Source organism: Ostrinia furnacalis, unplaced genomic scaffold, assembly GCF_004193835.3.
Source record: "Ostrinia furnacalis isolate ACB-3 unplaced genomic scaffold, ASM419383v2 OfSCF0534, whole genome shotgun sequence".
Classification (NCBI taxonomy): Eukaryota; Metazoa; Arthropoda; class Insecta; order Lepidoptera; family Crambidae; genus Ostrinia; species Ostrinia furnacalis.
In genome coordinates, this window is record NW_021130773.1 from 102,602 (window position 1) to 124,463 (window position 21,862).

The following is a 21,862-nucleotide window of genomic DNA, read 5'->3' on the forward strand; positions in this document are numbered from 1 at the left end:
GCTTAAAGCGATTTCTTAGAGTTAAGAAATTTAATAAAGTTATGAATAAGTAAACTTATAAAATTTTATTTTTAAAATGTTCTTGGCCATTTAATTTTTTATTGAATTTATCATAAGTAGATAATTATAATGTTTATTATAATCAACAAGTCTAATATAATTTTATCCATAGAAATCTTACCTTTTTCTTTAAAAAAAAATCTGGAACTTATTTTAACTTGCGTATAAAAACAGGAATAAAAACCGACACAATAACAACGTCGCATCCCCATTATATCGAAAGCGACACCCTTAATACCGCACCTGTCTACGTATACGAAAGATACGTTGTGGATTGTAATCCCGCGAATGATACATGCACGCCGGATTAACGGGCTGAACGCGGGATGTCTTTGCCTTGCTCACTCAATGCTCAGTATACTCTGTGCGCCGGGAGAGAGCGTACGTGTCGCGCCAAAATTTCCCGCCATTTTCACGCGAAAAGAGGTTCGCGCTGTTAAAAAAAGTTTAAACCTCGTTATAAAATAAAACTTTTAAAGAAGTTAGTGCTTGGAGTTTGGACTCTGTGGAGTAGGCAATAGTGTAAATAGTTCTAAAACAATAGTAAGTGGACTTTTAAAAAATAAGAATAGTGTTCATAATTTAGTTTTAAACGGTTTAAGAAGTTATCAACTTGAGTATATTTAAATTATTCCGAAATAGTGTTTGGTGTCTGAAAAAATTTACAGATAGAAGCATAAAACTTTGTCATAATTATGTAGAGATTATTCAAATAACAGTGGCCGCGTAATATTTATGAATTAGTGATGATAAACAGTCAAAAAGTATAACAAATTAGTCTCAAAAGTGAAAAAAGGTGGACAATACATCAATATAATGAGTTTAGTCAAAAAATCATCAACTTGGAGTGAAGTTGTGGACCTGAAATGAACAGATTGGACCACTCGTCTAAACACGACAGAGAGGACGATAACAATGGCAGAGGGAACTGTACGAAGCAAAACAAAATATTGGGTAAGTTATTATAATAATGATAACAAAATACTAGCTTTTGCCCGCGGCTTTTCGCGAAATTTTGTCTGTCACAGAAAACTTTATCGCGCGCGTCACTGCTTCAAAAACCGGTATAAAAACTATCCTATGTCCTTTCCCGGGACTCATATACAAAACGTCAAAATAGGTTTAGTGCTGTAGGGATTAAAGATTAACAGACAGAGTTACTTTCGCATTTATAATATTAGCAGGGATAAAAACTATCCATGTCTTTTCCCGGGACTCAAACTATGTATCTCTATGCCAAACAAAAAAATCGGTTCAGTGGTTTAGGCATTAAAGAGTCACGGACAGATAGAGCTACTTTCGCATTTATAATATTAGCAAAAAAAAAAAACTATCCATGTCTTTTCCCGGGACTCAAACTATGTATCTCTATGCCAAACAAAAAAATCGGTTCAGTGGTTTAGGCATTAAAGAGTCACGGACAGATAGAGTTACTTTCGCATTTATAATATTAGCAGGTATAAAAACTATCCTATGTCCTTTCCCGGGACTCAAACTATCTCTATACCATACAACAAAACCAGTTTAGGCAAGAAAACGTAACAGACAGACTGACAGAGTTACTTTCGCATTTATAATATTAGTAGGGATAATCCTATAACAATAAACGCGGAAGTTTGCAAGGATCTATGTTTGGTATTCCTTGACCCAAATACCTACTACGAGACGGATTTTGACGGATGTGCATCACGATAGCTAGATATTACACTGGGCAGAAAGAATAAGGTCGGGTAAGGCTCTATGCCGCTACCAACCGGGCAACATGGTAGGCATTGGGGGAGGCCTATGTTTAGCAGTGGACGTCCTGTGGCTGAGATGATGATGATGAAGGCTCTATGAAACAAACCATATCAAAAAAACTTATTTTACATTTATAATATCCTGAAATTAATTTAGTCTTCATTTCATAAAGCTAGGTAGATAATATTGAAGATCTTCTAACCGACCCTTTTTCGGCTTTTTCCTTTTGGTCCAGAGTAAGTAAAGTTGTATGCGACATCATTTATGGCAGGGCTAAAAATAGTGCTACAAAATTTAAAAAGCAGCTACATTTTAATTTTACCTCAAGCAGCGTACTTTCCCGTAATTTAATTGCCAACGTCCAGCTCTTGGTTAGTTTTTAACCGAGATCCTGAGATCTAGTTAAAAACTAGCCAAGAGCAGGATCCTAGGGATCGAGTTAACAATTATTTTTAACTTTCTCGGACTCATCACACTAACTAAACCCTAGCTGGATTATAATGCAGATAGAGTTGTTCAAAGACGCCATATTATGTTCATTTTGCATTTTATTTTCTTTATTTTGTAAATCATACAGTTTATAGATTAATATAATAGTAATAATTATCCGATTATTTCTTCCGTCAACCATTGCGATTTTTGACCGACTTCGAAAAAGAAGAAGGTTTAACAATTTTTTAATCGTACCTATCTTTGATACATTAGCATAATATGAGATTACACCTGCGATTTTGACAGATTGCCTCGACTCATCTCACAAAGAACTTAGGCTGAGTCAAAAGTCAAAATGTGTTTATTGCATTTCATGAATGTTTACAAGATGTGGTTATCGTATTATCCAGTAGGTACATCATGTTACCCATTTGGGCTTAGCAATTAAATGATTGATTTAGTAATCAACGTGTAACGGATACAATAATATTTTTAATTTAAGTTTAAGTCACTGAAGTACTTGTTTAGGCTGCAGTAGCATTTTTTTATTAGTAGGTCCTTTAGATTTCTGAGGAATATTTTTTTATTTTGTTGTTGCACCACCTAACTTTGTCCTTAACTAACCGGTGTTTTTTGTATGGAGTTTGACAGCTTTCTGACGTTTGTTAAAATCAAAGTAAGATGGTGCAACACAGCTTTAAACTTTTTACCGTTATCGAGTCTTTATTTATATTTCAATTTTTCAATAGATTCGCCAACAGTTGATTACACTAAAATACTTATACATTTTTATAAGAATAGGTTCATGATCAATGTAATAAATTCTTACCTGTAAGTCATCTCGAGCTAGGAATAAATACGAGGCACTATCGGCTATGAAATATTAAAAAGCGGCAATTACCTCAAGAGGCACTCCTAAGTTAATTGCCGCGTCGCTCTCGGCAATTTCTTTTAGCAGACATCCTAGCTGGAAATATAAAAAATATTTTTTTAGCTGAGTTCTGGCAGAGGACTGTATTATTTCAGAAAAAAATATCTTATCTTTCAGTGTTATTTATATTTGATCAACTTTATCATAATTGAAAATGTTTCAAGTAGCTAATTTCACCTCAAAAATTATAGGTACAATTTCTTCTTTACCCTTAAAAAAGTTAAATTGATGGACTAAAAAAGAGGCTGGCAATAGCGACTGAGTTTCTTGCGCTGCTTCTTTTCAGCACTGGCCCATTTTATTGTGTCGAAGCAGTGGTAGGGTTAATACTGGGCCTGGAACGTATAAAAGTGTTTACTTGCAAAAATAAATGAGTTTAATGAGTTAAATAAATAATTATTCAATGCAATTTAATTCAATTTACATCAAAGACTACTTGGGTAGGGACAAGCAGACTGACTGACAACCAAAAACACTGAAAACATGAGTCCATGTTTGATACAATAAGCTATTTTATCACAGCTTGTGTAGTCGTACATCAAGTCTTTGATGAAACTGTATCAATGTCTCAAGAGTATTATCTTTCCAAAAACCTTTGACATAGTTACAGACGACGGTGAACATACAGTTAAGTTTGATCAAAACTTGTCAGAACCCGCATTCATTAGTTTCAGTCTTACAAAACATGAAAGTACAAATTACGTATAAGTAAATTATAAAGCCTAGATGGATATTATTTAAACAAACGCTTCGTCTAAAGTGAGGCAAAAATCTTAATATGTCAAAACATTGTGAAAAATATACAATTATAGGTAATTTTTTCGAAAGTGGGAGAGTTTTATAGTTATAAAATATTATTATTTGTTATTTAATAAGACATTTTACTTAATTAAAATAATAAAACGGATTTGAGGTTTCAAGTGGACCAAGCTGAGTTGCACCACCTAACATTAACGGCAACTACCTATGACGATAACCGGTGCTTTTTGTATGAAGTTTGACAGATTTTTGACGTTGTCAAAGTTAAAGTAAGATGGTACAACCCAGCTTAAAAGTTACCTCCATTTTCATGCGCTTTCTATCTAAGCTTTATTAAATAAGAAGATGTGAGTAAAAACTAGTCCAAGGTAAGCTCCTTTACTAAAATACCTTTTGTTTATCGTTCCCAGTATTGCTTTCCTACCCTAATACAAGAGGTAATGTACCAAATTAAGTAGGCTTCGTCTTAATGGATCTTACGAGGAAAACGTAGTTCTAATTGTATACAGGGTGATAAGAAACTCAATATAGGTAGAGAGTCAATTTGCATGTAATATTGTGTGGTTGGGTTCAAATTAAGATGTCTCTTACTCTGTATGTTGAGGTATTTTAATTGTGATATTTTAAGTTTTTAGAATATGGCCGCCTAATTTGATAAACATACCATAATAAGCTACAAGTTTTTTTTTATACGGGCACTTCAATGCCAATATTAAATGAGTAGAATCTTTAAAATTTATCAAGAAATTGCCAAACTTACAAAAAGATTTTCGAGAAAATAACAGTTTGAACGGTGCCTATTGAAGAGCAGAAAATTAAATACTAGTACTTAGTTAAGTAATTGTAAATACTTAGCTGATATAATCCTCTAAACAGAAAAGCGGATTGATTAAAATTTCCTGGAAGTCCTTGTTAATTGTTTCTCAAATTAAATCTTGAAACTCCTAGTTGTGGCTGAAATTAAATTCATACACGTGGATACCTACTTGAGTCAAAATAGAGTCGAAGTATGTTTACATCAAATCAAATCAGAAATATTTTATTCAATTTTGACCACTGGTGGCACTTATGAAAGTAACATACAGTAAAGAAAAGATAAGAAAAAACTACAGGTCGGACTAGAGGTCGAACTACAACACAGGATCTATTTTATATTGATACCTCTAGCTGTGACTGACTAACATAGCCAGCAGAATCACTAAAATCAAGTGGTCGGGCGGGGCACATAGCTCGTAGAGCTGATGGCCGCTGGGGCAGGAAAGTTCTTGAGTGGCGACCACGAGACGGAATTCGTAGCGTGGGCAGGCCTCCCACTAGGTGGACCGACGACATGGTGAAGGTCGCGGGAGGTGCCTGTATGCGAGCGGCGCAGGACCGGTCTTTGTGGAAATCCTTGGGGGAGGCCTTTATCCAGCAGTGGACGTCTTTCGGCTGAAACGAACGAACGAACCTTTAGCTACCTGGACAGAGGTAGTGTTGTCCAAATTTTGCAGGACTATTCCCATCTCTCGTTCCCACCGCTGCAACTCCTGTGTAACCAGGATCAACAGCTTGACCGCCAATGAAAACCCAACCAATTAAGGTCATGTTTGTGCCGGTGAAAAGTCAAACTGTCATATGACCCTCAATAATTGCAGGTCAATATCAAAGGAATTTGCTAGTAATAAAAATCTCATGGAAGAATAACGCTCTTTGTTTTCTGAATTAGAAAATTTTCCGGGAAACTTTTAGAGATTTTTCCGGGAATGGGCCCGGATCCGTTACGCAATTCCCTTTCGCATTTATCATAATTTCACTACTATATCGTTCGACGTTTACCCACCCTTATAAAATAATAAATTGATCAAGATATTAAGTATTAATGCATTGGATAAAGAATTTAGCTTTGTACATCTCCATTATTTAATCTAATTTGATACATTACTGAAGTCAAAAGAAAACAAGATCAAATGCTTGTCTTGAAAGCTGCACTATTAAAGCGACTATCCTCTTTTGTAAAACAATATTTTATAAAGAAATAATGAAGTAGGTAGTTGCTCAAAGAAAATTCTAAGTGCTTAAAGTTGTAGTTCATGATAGTCAGAAAGTTGGGCTATACCAACCACCCTTAGTAGAAAGTTGTGCCTTTACAAAGAGCCCGTCAATTATTAAGATGGTTTTACAAATTTGGTGTTTGATAAAGGTAGATAAAAACTACTTAAAACAGATTTATAGTACTATTAGAAAGTTTTACGTACAAAATAAAGGTGAGGTAAATTGAAGAAAATATTAAATTGACACAGCTATTCTTGGGTGCAGTCCAAACTTCTGGATAGGTTTAAGGTTAAGGGGCTAGATTTTTGGTCTCTAGTTCATTATAACTATTGGACATTTCTTTAAAAAGATTTCGTATCCAATATCGGACCAAGTAAGCGGTGTAATATCTGGGTCCTCTAAATTGACTAACATCTGTTTATAGCAATAACATTGGACATTTTACACCGCGACATCTAATCCCAAACTAAGCAAAGCTAATAATACAAGTACTTTATGGGTACAATCGTACCGGTAACGTATAAATATTCACTAGTACATTTACTTTTTTGTAAATGCCTAGAAAATGTGAGTTTGAATATCAATCACAAACTTAGTGCTTCGGATCAGCTTTTGAATTACACTGATATTTAACGGCCGATGGTATTGTAAAACGAAACAACCCTCTCTTATTCCTGAATTCTAATTCAATTATTACAATTCAAGTATACACTTAAAAATTTGGGATTGATGGAAAAAACGGGCAATAAACTACCTTTAGTATTGAATAGTAACTGTCTTGTTCCAGAATTGGACCTGGACTACCTGGAGAGGGGGGGCGCAGGCACCCTGACGGTTGGGGGGGCTCCCAGCGTGGAGCCAAGTCCCGACAGCCTCGACCTCATCAAAGTGGTGCTCTTGGGCGCCCCAGCCGTGGGCAAGACTAGTATTATACAGGTAATGTTGATGTATTTTCAACCAAATGTTTTTGCTGTCGCTATTGATCCCATAGTATGTAAAGCTTCAACCAAACCAACGCGTGCAGATCGCCATCGCCGACGCAATCATAGGCCAATGGCAGGACGCGCGATCAATTAACAGGTCGCGCGTCCTGTCATTCGAATATGATCGCATCGGCGATGGCTGGATGGTTGGTTTTATGTTCCGAATCATAACCACGANCTGCTACGGAACCCTTTGTGCGCGAGCCCGACTCGCACTTGGCCGGTTTTTTTTTTTTTTTTCGTCATCTTATTCCTGAATTCTAATTCAATTATTACAATTCAAGTATCTTATGCCCGTTTTCACCATCAATCCCTAATTTTTAAGTGACCCCTAGCGTTTCGGTAACACATCATGAATTTTGTTTTCATAGGGGTCACTTAAAAATTAGGGATTGATGGAAAAAACGGGCATTGAACTACCTTTGGTATTTATTGGTAACTCTCTTGTTACAGAACTGGACTTGGATTACCTGGAGAGGGGGGGCGCAGGCACCCTGACGGTTGGGGGGGCTCCCAGCGTGGAGCCAAGTCCCGACAGCCTGGACCTCATCAAAGTGGTGCTCTTGGGCGCCCCAGCCGTGGGCAAGACTAGTATTATACAGGTAATGTTGATGTATGTATTTTCAACCACATGTTTTTGCTGTTGATATTGATCCCATAGTATTTTAAGCTTCAACCAAACCAACGCGTGCAGATCGCCATTGCCGATCCGATCATATTCGAATAACAGGACGTGCGACCTGCCATTGGCCTATGATTGCATCGGCGATGGCGACATGGCACGCGTTGGTTTTTTGAAGCTTAGAAGATGTTCCTAATCACAACCACGAATTGTTCCTAATCATAAATTCAAGCATAATGTTAGTTAATTGGGAGTGAGATCTGAGTGAAGGTTTTACTTGGCTATAGTTTTTATCAGCAAACCTAACTATTTAGAAGACTTACGCCCGTATTCACAAACGATGCTTGCATAAGTGAAGCAGCAAATCGAACGCACAGCGTTGAATAGAGCTCTTTGATTGGTTCATATTACTTCATATGTCACCCTGCCCTGTGCGTCCACGCGCACTTTGAGACCTCATAGTAATGTTTGTGAATACGGGCGTAAGATTATGTTCTCAAAATATTAAAACAGAACCTTAAGATAACTTCTGAGAAATAAGTTGGTTAGCCAAATAAGTATAATAAGCTTTTATGTGACTGAAATGTAACATACGAAGCCACAAGCAGAAATAACAAAATAAGCCTAGCCTATAGCTTTGAAAGCCTATAATGGCATTCAAAGTATAACTGTGTTTTAAGAAGTAGATACATAAATTTAAGTATGTAAAAAAGTATGTTAGAGTGTCACAATACTTATAAAAGAACCAATTTATACTGAGATCATATAAAATTCACAATTAATTCCCTTTCAAAACTCCATCCCTTAGCTGACCACAACCATTTTAATCAAGTTCTTATTCCTAAAACCCTCTCTGACCGCAAACCACGCGAATTAACCGTATAATAACCTACGGAACCCTTTTTATTCATGTTGGACACGTAATTATCCCGGACCTAATACGTCCCTGTACCCGAAATTAGGGGAATGTCATCTCGAATTACGCTGAGGCCGTTAACAGGACGTCGGGGTATAGAGGGTGTTTGAAAATTTTGACACGTCTAAAGTATTTTATTGTTTTATTGTTCGTTTAAAAATAATATTTTTGCGTCTTATTCAAATACTTATTATTATTTATTACTACTAGCGTGTGCTGATTGAGATATTGCTTACAAAGTTATTGATAAATATCAAAAATAATGTGACAGAATAGTGAGGATTTTACAATCACATTTTATTTAAATAAAACTGTGACGCACCGATATCTACAATGAAGAAAAATACATAATTACACTTGCACAGTTTGTAGAGTAGAGTAGAGTACTTAGAATGTCTTTATAACTCTCAAACAGTTAAAATTCTAAAAAATAAAAACAAAAATCAGACTAGCTACATTTAAGTATCTGAAAATGTTGAACGATTTCGTATTTCTCTCACCAGTTCAAATAAAAAACGTACCTACCTAAAATTCCACAGTCAAAAACCATGCGCTTCTGTATTCCAGGCGAGTAACATCAATGTTTTTGGGACAGAATGTCGAATGATTTCCACAGAACAAAATAGGATCGGATTTTTTCGCGCAAATCTGAACACCTGGTATTACGTAGGTAAAATATTGGAATACATTTCTGGGATATTCATGGGCAGAATGCCTGTTGTTTTAGTGAAAGGATATAACATATCGTAGGTTGTTAGTGATAGTTGTTAGTAATTGGTTCTGAAATATTCACTAGTCGGCTTTAATTCATTTAGCTTCCATAACCGGTTAGCGGTTGAACATAGAGGTACCTTTTATAGCCAGTGGTTAGTGCATGTATCGAATTATGAGGTACCTACCTAGCTAGGATTTATAAATCTGTTATAAGTTTGTCAGGTTCCTGAAAGTTCAGTTTTAGGCTGAGTTGCACCACCTTACTTTAACCGTAACTATAATTATAACCGTTTTTTTGTATGGATTTTGACAGATATTTGACGTTTGTCTCAGTTGAAGTAAGATGGTGCATCCCAGCCTTCGATTGTCAGACCGAAAACATTTTAATGTACCTAAAATGTTGCTAAGACCAACTAACTTTATGGCTCGCCCTATGAAAAAGTTATCAGATCTCATGTAGAGCCAATCTTCTAAGGCTAGGTTGCCATTTTATATTACTTTGACTTTAACAAACGTCAATAATCTATCAAACTCCATACAAAATACACCGGTTATCGCTAAAACTACGGGTAAAATTTGGTAGTGAAACTCGGTCTAACTTTACACTATAGTCAAAATTTGTAGCATGGTCGTTTCACTTTCGTCGTCCAGACTAAAATCCAAGTGAGCAAAGGCATCAAAATTACATAGCTGAGATCAACAAAATATTAAAATGTAACCAAATTAACGTAAAAAATCAGAACTCTACAAAATACACTAACGCAAAAATTATTCACTAAAATATCAATATTGTAAAAGGCACAAAAAAAACCTCATAAACAGTAATCAAAGCTGAAAACATCAACATTGAAATTGGATCATTTTAAAACTATGAAATGTCTTATTCAAAAAAATCATTCAGTAACACATCGATACATCGTCGAAATAGCACAAAATAGCTGAAATTGAGTCTTTATTCGTGCGTTTCCAATTAATTTTGAACCTAAAAAGCTGCGAGCTATCTGAGCGGACCAATGGAGCGAAATGTTTTATATCTGGCGCCACGATATTAATTTGGTTTGATATAGTGTTGTGCGGTGGCGATAAAATCTATCGATAAATGACTAAATGTTCTGAGCTACTGGCTGCTGCGTAGCGAAGAGAGCATAACGTGTGTACCTAAGAACAGAATTAAGGACGCTTCAAAGTCAGGAGTATCAATAAGAGCAACATTTCAATTCGTATTACTAAGGCCCAGAATACACGGTGAAACGCAATTGCAACGAAACTGCAACTTCTAGTTACTTTTGAGTTGCATCTCATCTTCCGTTGAGAGACCACACATGACGCGACCATTTCAAACCGGTTTCAAACTGGGGCCTTAGTAGAAAAAAAAACAATAGCACACATCAACCAAAACGTACTACAATAAATTCCTGTAACTGTAATCTATAATAGTTATGGGATTATGCTTTTATGTCGAGAATATGCAAAAGTTTTATGTACCTCCTCGCTCGCTACCTCGATCTATTGCCTGCCTGAAAATAAAACCAACACTGCGCATTTCCCTAGGGCTATGCTCCATAGCCTTTTCGACAAAATGTACCTATTCTACGCAAACAATACCGTTTCACAACAATAGAAAAATAACACTTGCCCACGTCTTCTAAAATAAACTCTACTGATTTTAATTAATATTAATGACGGGATTGCTACCATGTACCTTAATTTTGGGTTTCCGATATTTCGGCACTGTTGCAAGCGCCATGGTGTACTGACTTTATCGATATCTCAACAACACTAAACAATATATTGATACCCCAACGCCTCCGAAATTAATTTGATTTTGTTCTGCACTGCAGATGAATTTAATTTTCAGTCTCCAATTATGAACTTTACTGCTAAACGGTGCAGTTTCTAGCTGAAATAAACTAACTTCTGGCTAGTTCATTAAAGTGAAATTATAGCAGGAATAAAACGTCTTAATAGTTGAACGTAATTTCAATTGCCACCGTATTTCTAGGATAATAAAAAATAGATAAAAACCAAAAACCGACGACTGCCTTCGATCGAAGCCATGAAAACCATCTTATTTTCATTCCTACATATTCGTAACTAAACTGGCAACAGATATATAATATTAAGGGAATTGTACACAATACATATTATATCCCATCTCATCATTCCATCCATGGACGCAATATTAATATGTTTTTCATGTTTCTATATGAAAAATATTAATATTTGCCCGCTATACGTTTTGCAGGGAAATTAGAAAACTGATTCTAGAAATAGATTTTATTCATAATAATGGATGAGTTTCAATACACATACAATATAGTTAGTACATTATAAGGCTTTTAAAATGTTTTGCTATAGTTGCTGACGACTGACGACTGACGACTGCCGACTGTCATCATAAATACGAATAAATAATTAAATACATAGTAGACACTATATATTCTACTATGTTTAATAGGTACTTCGACAGTTAACACTGTGCTATCTATTCTCAAGCCAAGCAAAGCTTCCTCCCATCTGTGGCGCGTAGGTACTAACTAAGACGGGATTTTGCAAAATTCAACCCATAATGGAATAAAACGGGATCCACGCGTACGAAGTCGCGGGCGGCCGCTAGTCAATTTATACTTTTATAATGAAACTTCCACTCACCACAAACTCAACTTTATAATCAATTAGTGAACACTTCTAAATCGTTTCCTCGGTCAAACACGATCGGAAATCAAATTAGATCTCATTTATCTAATTTACTAGTTTAAACTCGTGAGTACGCACACATGGTTCCAATTTCCAATTCATTAACGAAATGAAATAGAGGTAGGCGACTTCGAACGCGTGGACCCCGTTTTACCCCCTTATGGGTGGAGTTTCGTAAAATTCGTTCTTAGCGGATGTCTACACCTTATAAAATATAAGGAACCAAGTTTGTAGGTGTTACAGTTACTGAGATATCGTGATTAATCAGTGAGTGATATTTTGCTTTTATAAGGAGGTACCTAAATAGAATGTTACCACAACTTGCCGTTTCTCATTCAGAACTGCTCAAAGGAAGGGACTGAACCTTTGGCAATAGGTACTTACAAATCTAATACCCATAGACTATTCCCATGGATTTTCAACTCTGTGCTATCAGATATTCCATGAATATATTAGCCACCTCAATGATTTTCCATAGAAATAGGTGGGCGTTAGTTTTGTTATGTAATACAAGTAGTAGGTATACAAGCCCATAAGGGTGTAAAAGACCATACCTATTCTTTTCTAAAATATTCAAGGACAAAGTCAAGTATTTTTATTCAATTCCCAATGCTGTATTGCATACCGTAATCTAGTTATTATGTATATTTATTTTTCATAGTTTTCATGTATTTGATTAGTCCACAGGGACCCAAAATGCAAAGTAGTTTGTGTTGCGGTATATTTACTTACATTAGTGTTTTCAAATGTGTCGGTCGTACCATAAAGTTGGGAAAATAATGTGATTATTCAATTTCTGCCCCACATGTGAATTGGTCAAACCCAGTACTCACAAATCTAACGTAGTCCAACTTTCTAACCATCACACCATGGAGGTTTTAGTAAAAACGCAAAGTTATATATTCTAAACTTAAACTAAAGTCTATACTTTAAATCAAAGGATCACAAAACAATGTGATTAGCTAAGCTGTACAACAAATAGCTCTCTCAGCTGCGAGTTAAAGGTCAGATTAGCTCGCAAATGGAGGCTAAACAACTGCTAATCTGTCAAGACTGGCCTTAATGGGTTCGGATCCCCGAGCCAGTTAGCTCCTCAGACTAATCTAACTGACACGTCAGCTTATTCAGTGGGGTTACTTCGAAAAACGTTTTCCGAAGTTTAGAATGTTGCCATCGCTCTCACGCGAAGCGAGATGTCAGCATGAGCGACGGTGACAGATATACCAGAAACTAGTCGAACAGCTGCGTTTAGGAGTAGCCCAGCTGGTTAATTTATATACGAATTTGAACCTTGTAGCTTGGGAAGACGGGAGAGATTGAAGTAATTAAGGCAGTAGGTGTATGATTGTTGTAAAGGACAACTGATAGAGGTTAAGCGCGGAAATCAAAGTCCTGCTCAAAATTACGGAATTATAATTATTGTCCAAAAAGTTCTAACAGTTTGTCAAAAATCGCAACTAAAAACAAAAAAATTGGCCAAGTGTGTGTCGTGCCACGCGCAGTGTAGGGTTCCGTTGTAGTCCGTGTTAACACAATATATTTCAGAAGCAAGCAATTACTTCATCTAAAGTCACTTTTAACATTTTCTTCTAAGGAATTTTTATTAGATATGAACTTTTGTAATACATGACTTAAACTACTATTACTCTAACTAACTTTTCTATCTTAACCGTTATAGTTTTCCTGGAAAGTTCATAAAAAGTACTATAATTATTGTGAATTTTTCCAGATTTTTAAGCCAACAGTTTAGTTTTTAGATTATTTAATTAATTTCATTCCTTCAACATAATAGCGATATTAAATATACCAGACAAATAATAACAGTACCTACTTAGTAAGCCGAAGCGACGAAACGTAGAATATAATTATATTGTGGTTTTCGAAAATATAACACGTGTTGGCAAACTTCGTATTACATAGGTATAGGGTATAGAGTTCAAAGAACCGACGACCTCGGTGTTTGTATGTAAAACATTTTTACAGATATACTCGTATAAATATCATTACTTGATGGGCTATATATATCAATGAAAATTTGAGCTTATTTACGAATAAACAAACGTCTAATTAGTAAAACAGACAGCAACCGTTTCAAAAATAGTCCCTACGAAACATGTTTCAGCAATTTGTATCGCAAAGTTTAATTGGACGATCCAGGTTTTAATTGGGTTCAATGTAAAAAAAGTCAATTTTCCTTTTTGGAAAACATCTAACTTTCAACAAGGTTGAGCAAAAATTTTCATCAAAAGTTTTATATGTCAACCCCGAACTTTTACTTTAGTTCCATAAAATTGCGAACAGAATTAATTAAAATAATATTAACAAAAGTCCATATTTCAGCGAGAGCGGAGTAAAATCCTAATGCTCCCGTAATTAGGTCTAGACGCTTAATTAAACTGCCTATTGTTTTAATTAACCCCAATTTAGTCTACCTAAAATTAGATTTAGTTAATGAGTCTCTAAATTGCTTCTTTGTCCACAGCAATTCGTGTGGAGCGATTTCTCAGAAGATTACCTGCCGACTGACAGAAAGCACACCTTTTACCCTTCGGTGATCATCAACGAGCACCTGTACGAAGTGAAGATCACTGATGTACCTGTCATCCCTTACTTCCCCATCAACTCGTACTATGAATGGGCCCACTACCGCTTTTATGGTCTTCGGAATGCCACAGCATACATCCTTGTCTTTGACTTATCGAATGTGGAGACTTTCCAGTACATCAGAACGCTGCGAGACCAGATGGTAGAGAGCAGAGACATGAGAAACGTGCCCGTTCTGGTTGTGGGTAATAAGCAGGATTTGCTGTGCAGTAACACTCCTTCTGCTGCTAGCGGTCTGCAGCAGCTAGCAATCGCTGAAAGCGCTTGTGGTGACTCCAGGGAGAAGCGTCGTAACATCGTCAATCTGGTTCGAAAGCACTGGAAGTGCGGCTACGTGGAGTGTTCTGCCAAATACAATTGGAGGGTTATAGCAGTTTTCAAAGAACTTATGGAGATGATAGATGCATTGGAGTGGAGTGGTGGGGGGAGGAACGCAGAGCCTCCTCCAGACTCCTCGACCGGTGGTGGGGCAGGGTCTCATGAGAACCGTTGCGTGGTTGCTTAGCACTAGTTTCTAGAACTTTTGCAAAATACTGAGTTTTCTTTGTGTACTCTTAAAATGATGGTGTGGACAAAAAGATAAGCGTTGCATTAGATAATGTATTGAACAATGATAGATGGATATTAAGACCATTGGAAAGCAGTATCAAAAAGTGAAAATTGTAGGGTTTCCTTAATAACTGTTCTTAAAGAAATATCTTATCGAACAAGCGTATAATGGACTGATACACTTTTTGATGTTTTGGATAATAAGTGAAGATAGATTAAAGTTTTGGTAAATGTTGCAAATTATAAATGAAAATTTTGTGGAACGTTCAATATTATGAAATCTTTCGCGTATTATGGAAATTATTTTTTTGATTTATTAAAAGTATCACGCACTTCTAAAGAAGTCAGGTATGAAACCGTAATAAAAGATTTTTGTGTAATGTAATTTTTGTCTGCAATTTGTATGAAATAAGTTTGTAATGTAAATTGTTGGTTGCCATTTTAATCAAATGAAATATTTTAGTAAAATAATTTAATCTTGCCAAAAAAGTTTCATCTACTACTCAATTATTTTAAGACTTCGTATTGCTTATGAATATAAGTCCAATGTACATTTCAAAGTCATTTACTTCTAACAATATTCTAAGCTTTAAATTTTAACCATTTGGAAGGATTTATTCTTTTCCAGGGTAATTTTACACTTTTCTACTATAAATTAAGTTTTCAAATTTTCCCTTTTATAGATTAGGTGATTAGTATGTTTCCAAAACGATCTTCTAAACTGAAAATATAAATAACTTGGGTTCTTATGTGAAAAAAATAATTATGTGAAAATTGCCAAATGTCTTTTACAAAACTAAATCTTTTTCTTAAGTTATTAAGTAAAATACACATAATATTGTAAAAATAATACTAATGTTAGTGAATATAAACCCCAAATTTTCTAATTAATCTTGGGTAAGATTAAAAAATATCTAATGAAATGCCATAGACTTCATAATACATTACTTGCTCGAAATTAAACATTGTATAGAGTCACATAGATCAATATTATAGAAAATCGATAAATCTATAGTAAAAATTACTTACTCTGTGTTGTGCTTCTTCTATGAGCTTCCTCTATTAAATGTAAATATAGTTTAAAACTTTTCATTTATAAAAATAGCATCAGCTATGATTCTTAAATTTTGTTGCTTAGATATAGGTAGCTTAGAAAGTGATGTTAAATATTTTCGAACCCTCTTTTATGCAGTTGGGTAAATGAGAGAAGTGTATTTAAGTTATCTTGTAAAAATAATATTGTATTGTTATAGTAACAATAGGTAGTTATAGTTGTAAAGTAAGTAACCTACTACTAGTCCAGTCAAATTAGACATGAACCCTGCAATAATTCGCATACAGCTGAAAATTGGTACGAATGTTCGGAGCACCATTATGAATTAACTGTGAAAAGTCCCCATCGATCCGACATGTGCTAAAAAAAATTCAAGGTCAAACTTAAAAAATACAGGTTTTTGAGATTTTCAGCCAAACGGTAAGTTTTATCACAAAAATATGTATGACAAGGTTTAAGACCATACAATTATATATCAAAATTGTCTATACACTTTCTCCTAAGAGTCAGCGTTTCTGAGATTCGATGATCCGAAGAGTCAAAAAAGTGTTTTCTTCATAACGGTCTTACACATAAATCCAATCCATCCAATTGTATGGTCTTAAACCTTGTCATACATATTTTTGTGATAAAACTTACCGTTTAGCTGAAAATCTCAAAAACCCGTATTTTTTAAATTTGACCTTTAATTTTTTTTTACCACATGTCGGATCGATGGGGACTTTTCACAGTTAATTCATAATAGTGCTCCGAACATTCGTACCAATTTTCAGCTGTATGCGAATTAATGCAGGGTTCATGTCTAATTTGACTGGACTATACGGGTATCGGAAATTTTTTAGCTGAATTTAGCTTGCAGGCCAAGACATAAAATAGATAGGAGCAGAAGACAATCTTCATACAAATTACGTTCAGATAACGCACACATAGACCAAATTCACGGACACGATGCGCGCGAAGCGTCGTAGACCATTCTAAACCACTGCAAGCGCGAATGCCGTCCGCTTGAGACACGCGTCAGTGTGCGACGTGCGTAATCTAAGCAAAATGAAGATAAAATACGAGTATTGGTATTGGATACAGGTGATTGTCATCTGTTACTATCGCTATAACTCAACTGTAAACATGTATTCTGTGTATAGTTCTTGCAACTCACGAAGGCAAGTGAGCTTTACTTGTGTGTGTACGTGTACATGCACATAACGATAGTGTAATGTCTGTCAAAACTTTTGAAAAACTAACAGTAGCGAGCCACCACACATGTAAAGCTCACTCGCCTTCGTGAATTGCAACAACTATAAGCCTAGGCGCAGACCATCGATTATTCGTCGGCCGATAGTTTAGTCGGGTAGTTGATCAGCATGGCCATGGATGGAAGTGCACACATTACAACGATTTGATTTGGCCGATTCTTCATACAATTAAAAATCAGGCACAACTATCGGCCAACTAAAAATCGGTGATCTGCGTCTAGTCTAATAGAAAAACAGCAGTCTATTTTCATCAGTAATTTGTAAGTATACAACTAAATAATTTTCAATATTAAAATGAAAGAATTTTACATAATGAATTTTTTGTTGTAGTTGAAAAAACAGCGCTTTATTATTTTTATGTAGACGTGTAGAGTTAAGGCAGCGCTGCAGCCGCTGTGTCGAAAAGGACTCTGGTTGTTGTCATCGTTGTAACTAAATTATTAAATTATCTTTTAAGTAATAAGTGTGGCCAAAAGTGTACATTTTGCAGTGTCGCACTGTATTTAAGACGGTCTTGATAACAATTGTTATACAAAGGTTACACGGTGCAATAAAACGTTGTGAACAATTTTATTATTGAGTTTTATTTCATCATCATCCTCATCTCAGCCATAAGACGTCCACTGCTGAACATAAGCCTTCCCAAATGCTTTCCATGTTGCCCGGTTGGTAGCGGCCTGCGTCCAGCGCCATCCTGCTACCTTTATGATGTCGTCGATCCACCTTGTGAGTGGACGTCACACGCTGCGTTTTTCGGGACGCGGCCTCCACTCCAGAACCTTGCTGCTCCATCGGCCATCAGTCCTGCGTATTATGTGCCCTGCCCGTTGCCACTTCAGCGTGCTAATCCGTCAAGCTAAGTCAGCGACTTTAGTTTGTTTACGGATCTCCTCATTTCTGATTCGATCTCGTAAAGAAACACCGAGTCGAATCGAGATTTATTTAGCTGAAAATAAATAATAGTTATAAAATAAATATAGCCATTTTTCAGTATACTATTCGTTTAATTATTATGTCTTTTATTTTTTATGGAGATAGCAAGAAGGCGCTGGATACAATACAGGTTATACAGGTCGCTACTAATTGGGCGATGTGAAAATCGTGGCATATTATGATGGCGACGACAGATTCAATTTATTGAACAGGATTATGCATTTTCGCATAAATCAGGAACTGCAAAATAGCATTTTGAGCTGAAACAGTTTCAATATTAGCTCTATCCAGCTTTAGTATAATCTGCATTTAGTACAAGAGCGGATAATTTCAAAGCGTAGCGGGAATCTAATTTACCCCCAATTATAGCGATATTATCCGATATAGTTTACCGACGGGATTGTAATTTGAACCTTATAAGGCTTCATGAATATCAAATGATAGCTATGAAGCACTATTATGTAGAGGTATTAGATAATATGCTACGTAGGTAGGTACAGTTCACGAGGCGTAAGCTAAGCTTTGCATTTGTGTTAGTGATCACGAAAAGTAGAATCAGACAAAAAAGCTTTAAAAATTCGCAAAAAAATTATATGAAAAATTTTAACACAAAAAAAAAGAAAGAAAGAAAGAAACATTTATTGCCATGGACATCACAAAAGACAAAAAATGTAAATAAAAAAAGCAAATAAGACAGAGGTGACATAAAACATATAATGGAAGAGAAAGTAAACTGAGCAGTGACTGTGCCACCTTTAACTTTAACAAACGTCAAAAATCTGTCAAACTCAATACAAAAAATACCGGTTATCGTTACATTTACGTTCAAAGTTAGATGGTACAAATCAGCCTTATACTTTTTTGTGCCAAGTAAACTACGTCTCAATTGTTGATTTATACAGATGTCACAACGATGCACAACGATGTCCATCGCAATGGGACCCCACTCAGCATATGCCGTGGCCCCCTGTGAGGAAGGCCACGACGCTGGTTTTCAGTGTGCCCCATGTCGAGTGGGAGTCAGTCAAAAACCTACTAAGAATTAAACACGTCACGCTGCTGCCAGTACAAGAGATGAAGTGCGACAGAGATCTTGCGCCTCAAATAGATTGCCAAAAAGCGGTAATAAAAACTACACCTACACTATTCATGTGTACTCACACGAATGCAAAGCTCAGCGAACTGTACCTACTATCTTTGTGGGTTCGCAACATCTATAGCATAAAAACCATCTTTTTATACTTCGTCTATTTATGAAATGCACTTTTCAAGTGGTACTCACAAGTGCATTAAATATTCTAGTGCTTGCTGAGTGACTTAATGCTACGTTATTGAGGACTTCTGTTCAAAAAGTTTACCATCGGATCGATGCCTCTATTGGCATAGCATCTCCTTGTAGGTTAGGCTATATTAATTTTAAAGCTGCAGTGTGGGTTCGAATCCTAGTTTGGGCAATCAATAAAAATGTTCAAAGCTTTCAGTCGCACCTTTTAAAAAAGATTCAAACCAGCCTAAGAAAAGTTTACCTACTTTTCAAAATAGATTTCAATATTTTTTTAAAAATTCACTGTTATTGGGCTGGGAATAGAACTTTCAACATGTTCAGTCAAGCGAGAGAGCCCAACTCTACGAAACTACCGCTTTATCAAGAGAAAAAAAAATCAATTCAATGAAAATACTGTTTTATTATTAGAAAAAAAAATCTAAGTCTATTATTTTTTAATGAATTCCTACTTGGCCATACCTTCATTAAGCCCCTCGTTTAGACTTGCCCTAAAGACCGCGCTAGTTAGAGCCCATTGTTCCAGCTTTGTCTCGTGGGCGGAAGAAGGCGCACGATGCTTTATTCAGGGCGGATTATTCTTTGTTGGCACATGGGTATGTTTAAACGTCTCTTAAAACAGCGTTATACAGCCATAGTTGTCGATAGTCGTAGTTGACATCACTTATATTTTATACAGGGTGGAATTTTGAAATGCCACCTGGAGGGAAAGTAGGTACTCTTAATATTGTAGATAGAAAATTTTACTCAAAGAAAACATTCCTTTATTTTTGAAAAGAAATAGAACTGCATTCGAAGATTTCCAAAAATTTGCTTGCCACACCCGGGAATCGAACCAACTAATTTCTGTTAAAAAATACATCCTGTATTTTTATTGCATCGATCGTTAGGGTTAAGTATAAGGATGAAATCTCTCTAACAAACTTGATAAATTAAATGAAAGGAAAACCATGAAATCTTAAATTGTTTTAATTATTAACAGAAAATGTTATACTATGGTGGAGAATTTTCGGATATTTTTCGGAATTCTTTGAATGCAGTTCTTTTTCTTTTCAAAAATGAAGGAATGTTTTATTTGAGTAAAATCTTTTATTTACAGTATTAAGGGTACTTTCCCTTCAGGTGGCATTACAAAATTCCACCCTGTATATTACCTAGTTAGTTTACGACAAGTAGTTTATAAATATAGGGTGTTAATAAAAGCTTACAGACTGCAAACTGTAGATACCTAAAGATGACTGGCAATACTTTCTGAATAACATACTCTATCCTAGACGACTTCATAAAGGTAGCGGGAAGGCGCTGGATGCAGGCCGCCACGAACAGGCCATTGTGGAAATCATTAGGGGAGGCCTATGTTCAGCAGTGGACGTCCTATGACTGAAATGATGATGATGATGATGAACATACTCTATTTCATAGTGCGTTGAACCAATATTAGGACGTGTACTTTTCTTCAAAATTGACCGAAGAAAAATAGAGGTAAATGATTCAGAAATTTGGAAGCCGTCGTCAGCTCAATTAAATCACCTAAAACCCTTATAACAGCATTTAAAGTCTGACACAATGGTTGTGCAGTCATTAAAACTTCAAAGGAACATTGTACTCACATGTATTGTAGTTAAACAAAAGAAGATTATGGAGTCAGTATAATAATTCACTTTCTAATAAATCTTTCATCACAAAAGCCTCAGAAACTATAATAACTGGCTATTCCTACCCAGACCTCTAGATTTACTAAGAATTTAATTAAGTTCCCTTCTTTACCTAGATAGTAATGTAGTACAAGTATTTGAAAAGGCCCGTATTCTCACCTGATTGAATTTAGGATGAGCGCAATCTGCTGCCTTGGGGAGGTGTTGGCTCGGTATGTAAATACAATTTTGTGCCGTGACGTGGGTAGAGAAACAAATTGTATTCTAAATATGTGCGTAGGTAGGAGCGGGTTGGCGAAAACTTTCCTAGTGAATTTGAATTCGAAATTAAAAATATTTTTTAAAGTTTTTGTGCAATAATCATGCAGTCTACCATTGACATTTGATAAAAGATTTACCTATTTGCAAAACACAATGACTCACAATAATCACAAAGTTTTAAAAAACCTAAGACATAAGACTCAGTCATGAGCTTACCATTTCTCTTGAAACAAGCTTTCTTTCTTTCATCAGCCTTCATACTACTACACAAGAAAGAAAAAACACCAAGAAAACTCAAATCCAACACTTTTATTAGTAAAACAAAGTTCAATTTCCGAAATCAATTAATTCCGAGCGCGTATTCCGTTACGCCTCCACCTCTA

The 21,862-nt window shown here is 35.7% G+C and overlaps 1 protein-coding gene across 1 annotated transcript; it reads left to right on the plus strand.

The window, feature by feature from the left end:
• Nucleotides 1-810: 810 nt before the first annotated feature.
• On the plus strand, nucleotides 811-15,241 carry LOC114366095 (ras-like protein family member 10B). The gene is made up of 3 exons (XM_028322883.1): nucleotides 811-1,014; nucleotides 7,393-7,541; nucleotides 14,371-15,241. The coding sequence occupies exons 1-3, from the start codon at nucleotides 927-929 to the stop codon at nucleotides 14,995-14,997; spliced, it is 864 nt and encodes a 287-aa protein (XP_028178684.1). The 5' UTR covers nucleotides 811-926; the 3' UTR covers nucleotides 14,998-15,241.
• The last annotated feature ends 6,621 nt before the right edge of the window (nucleotides 15,242-21,862 follow it).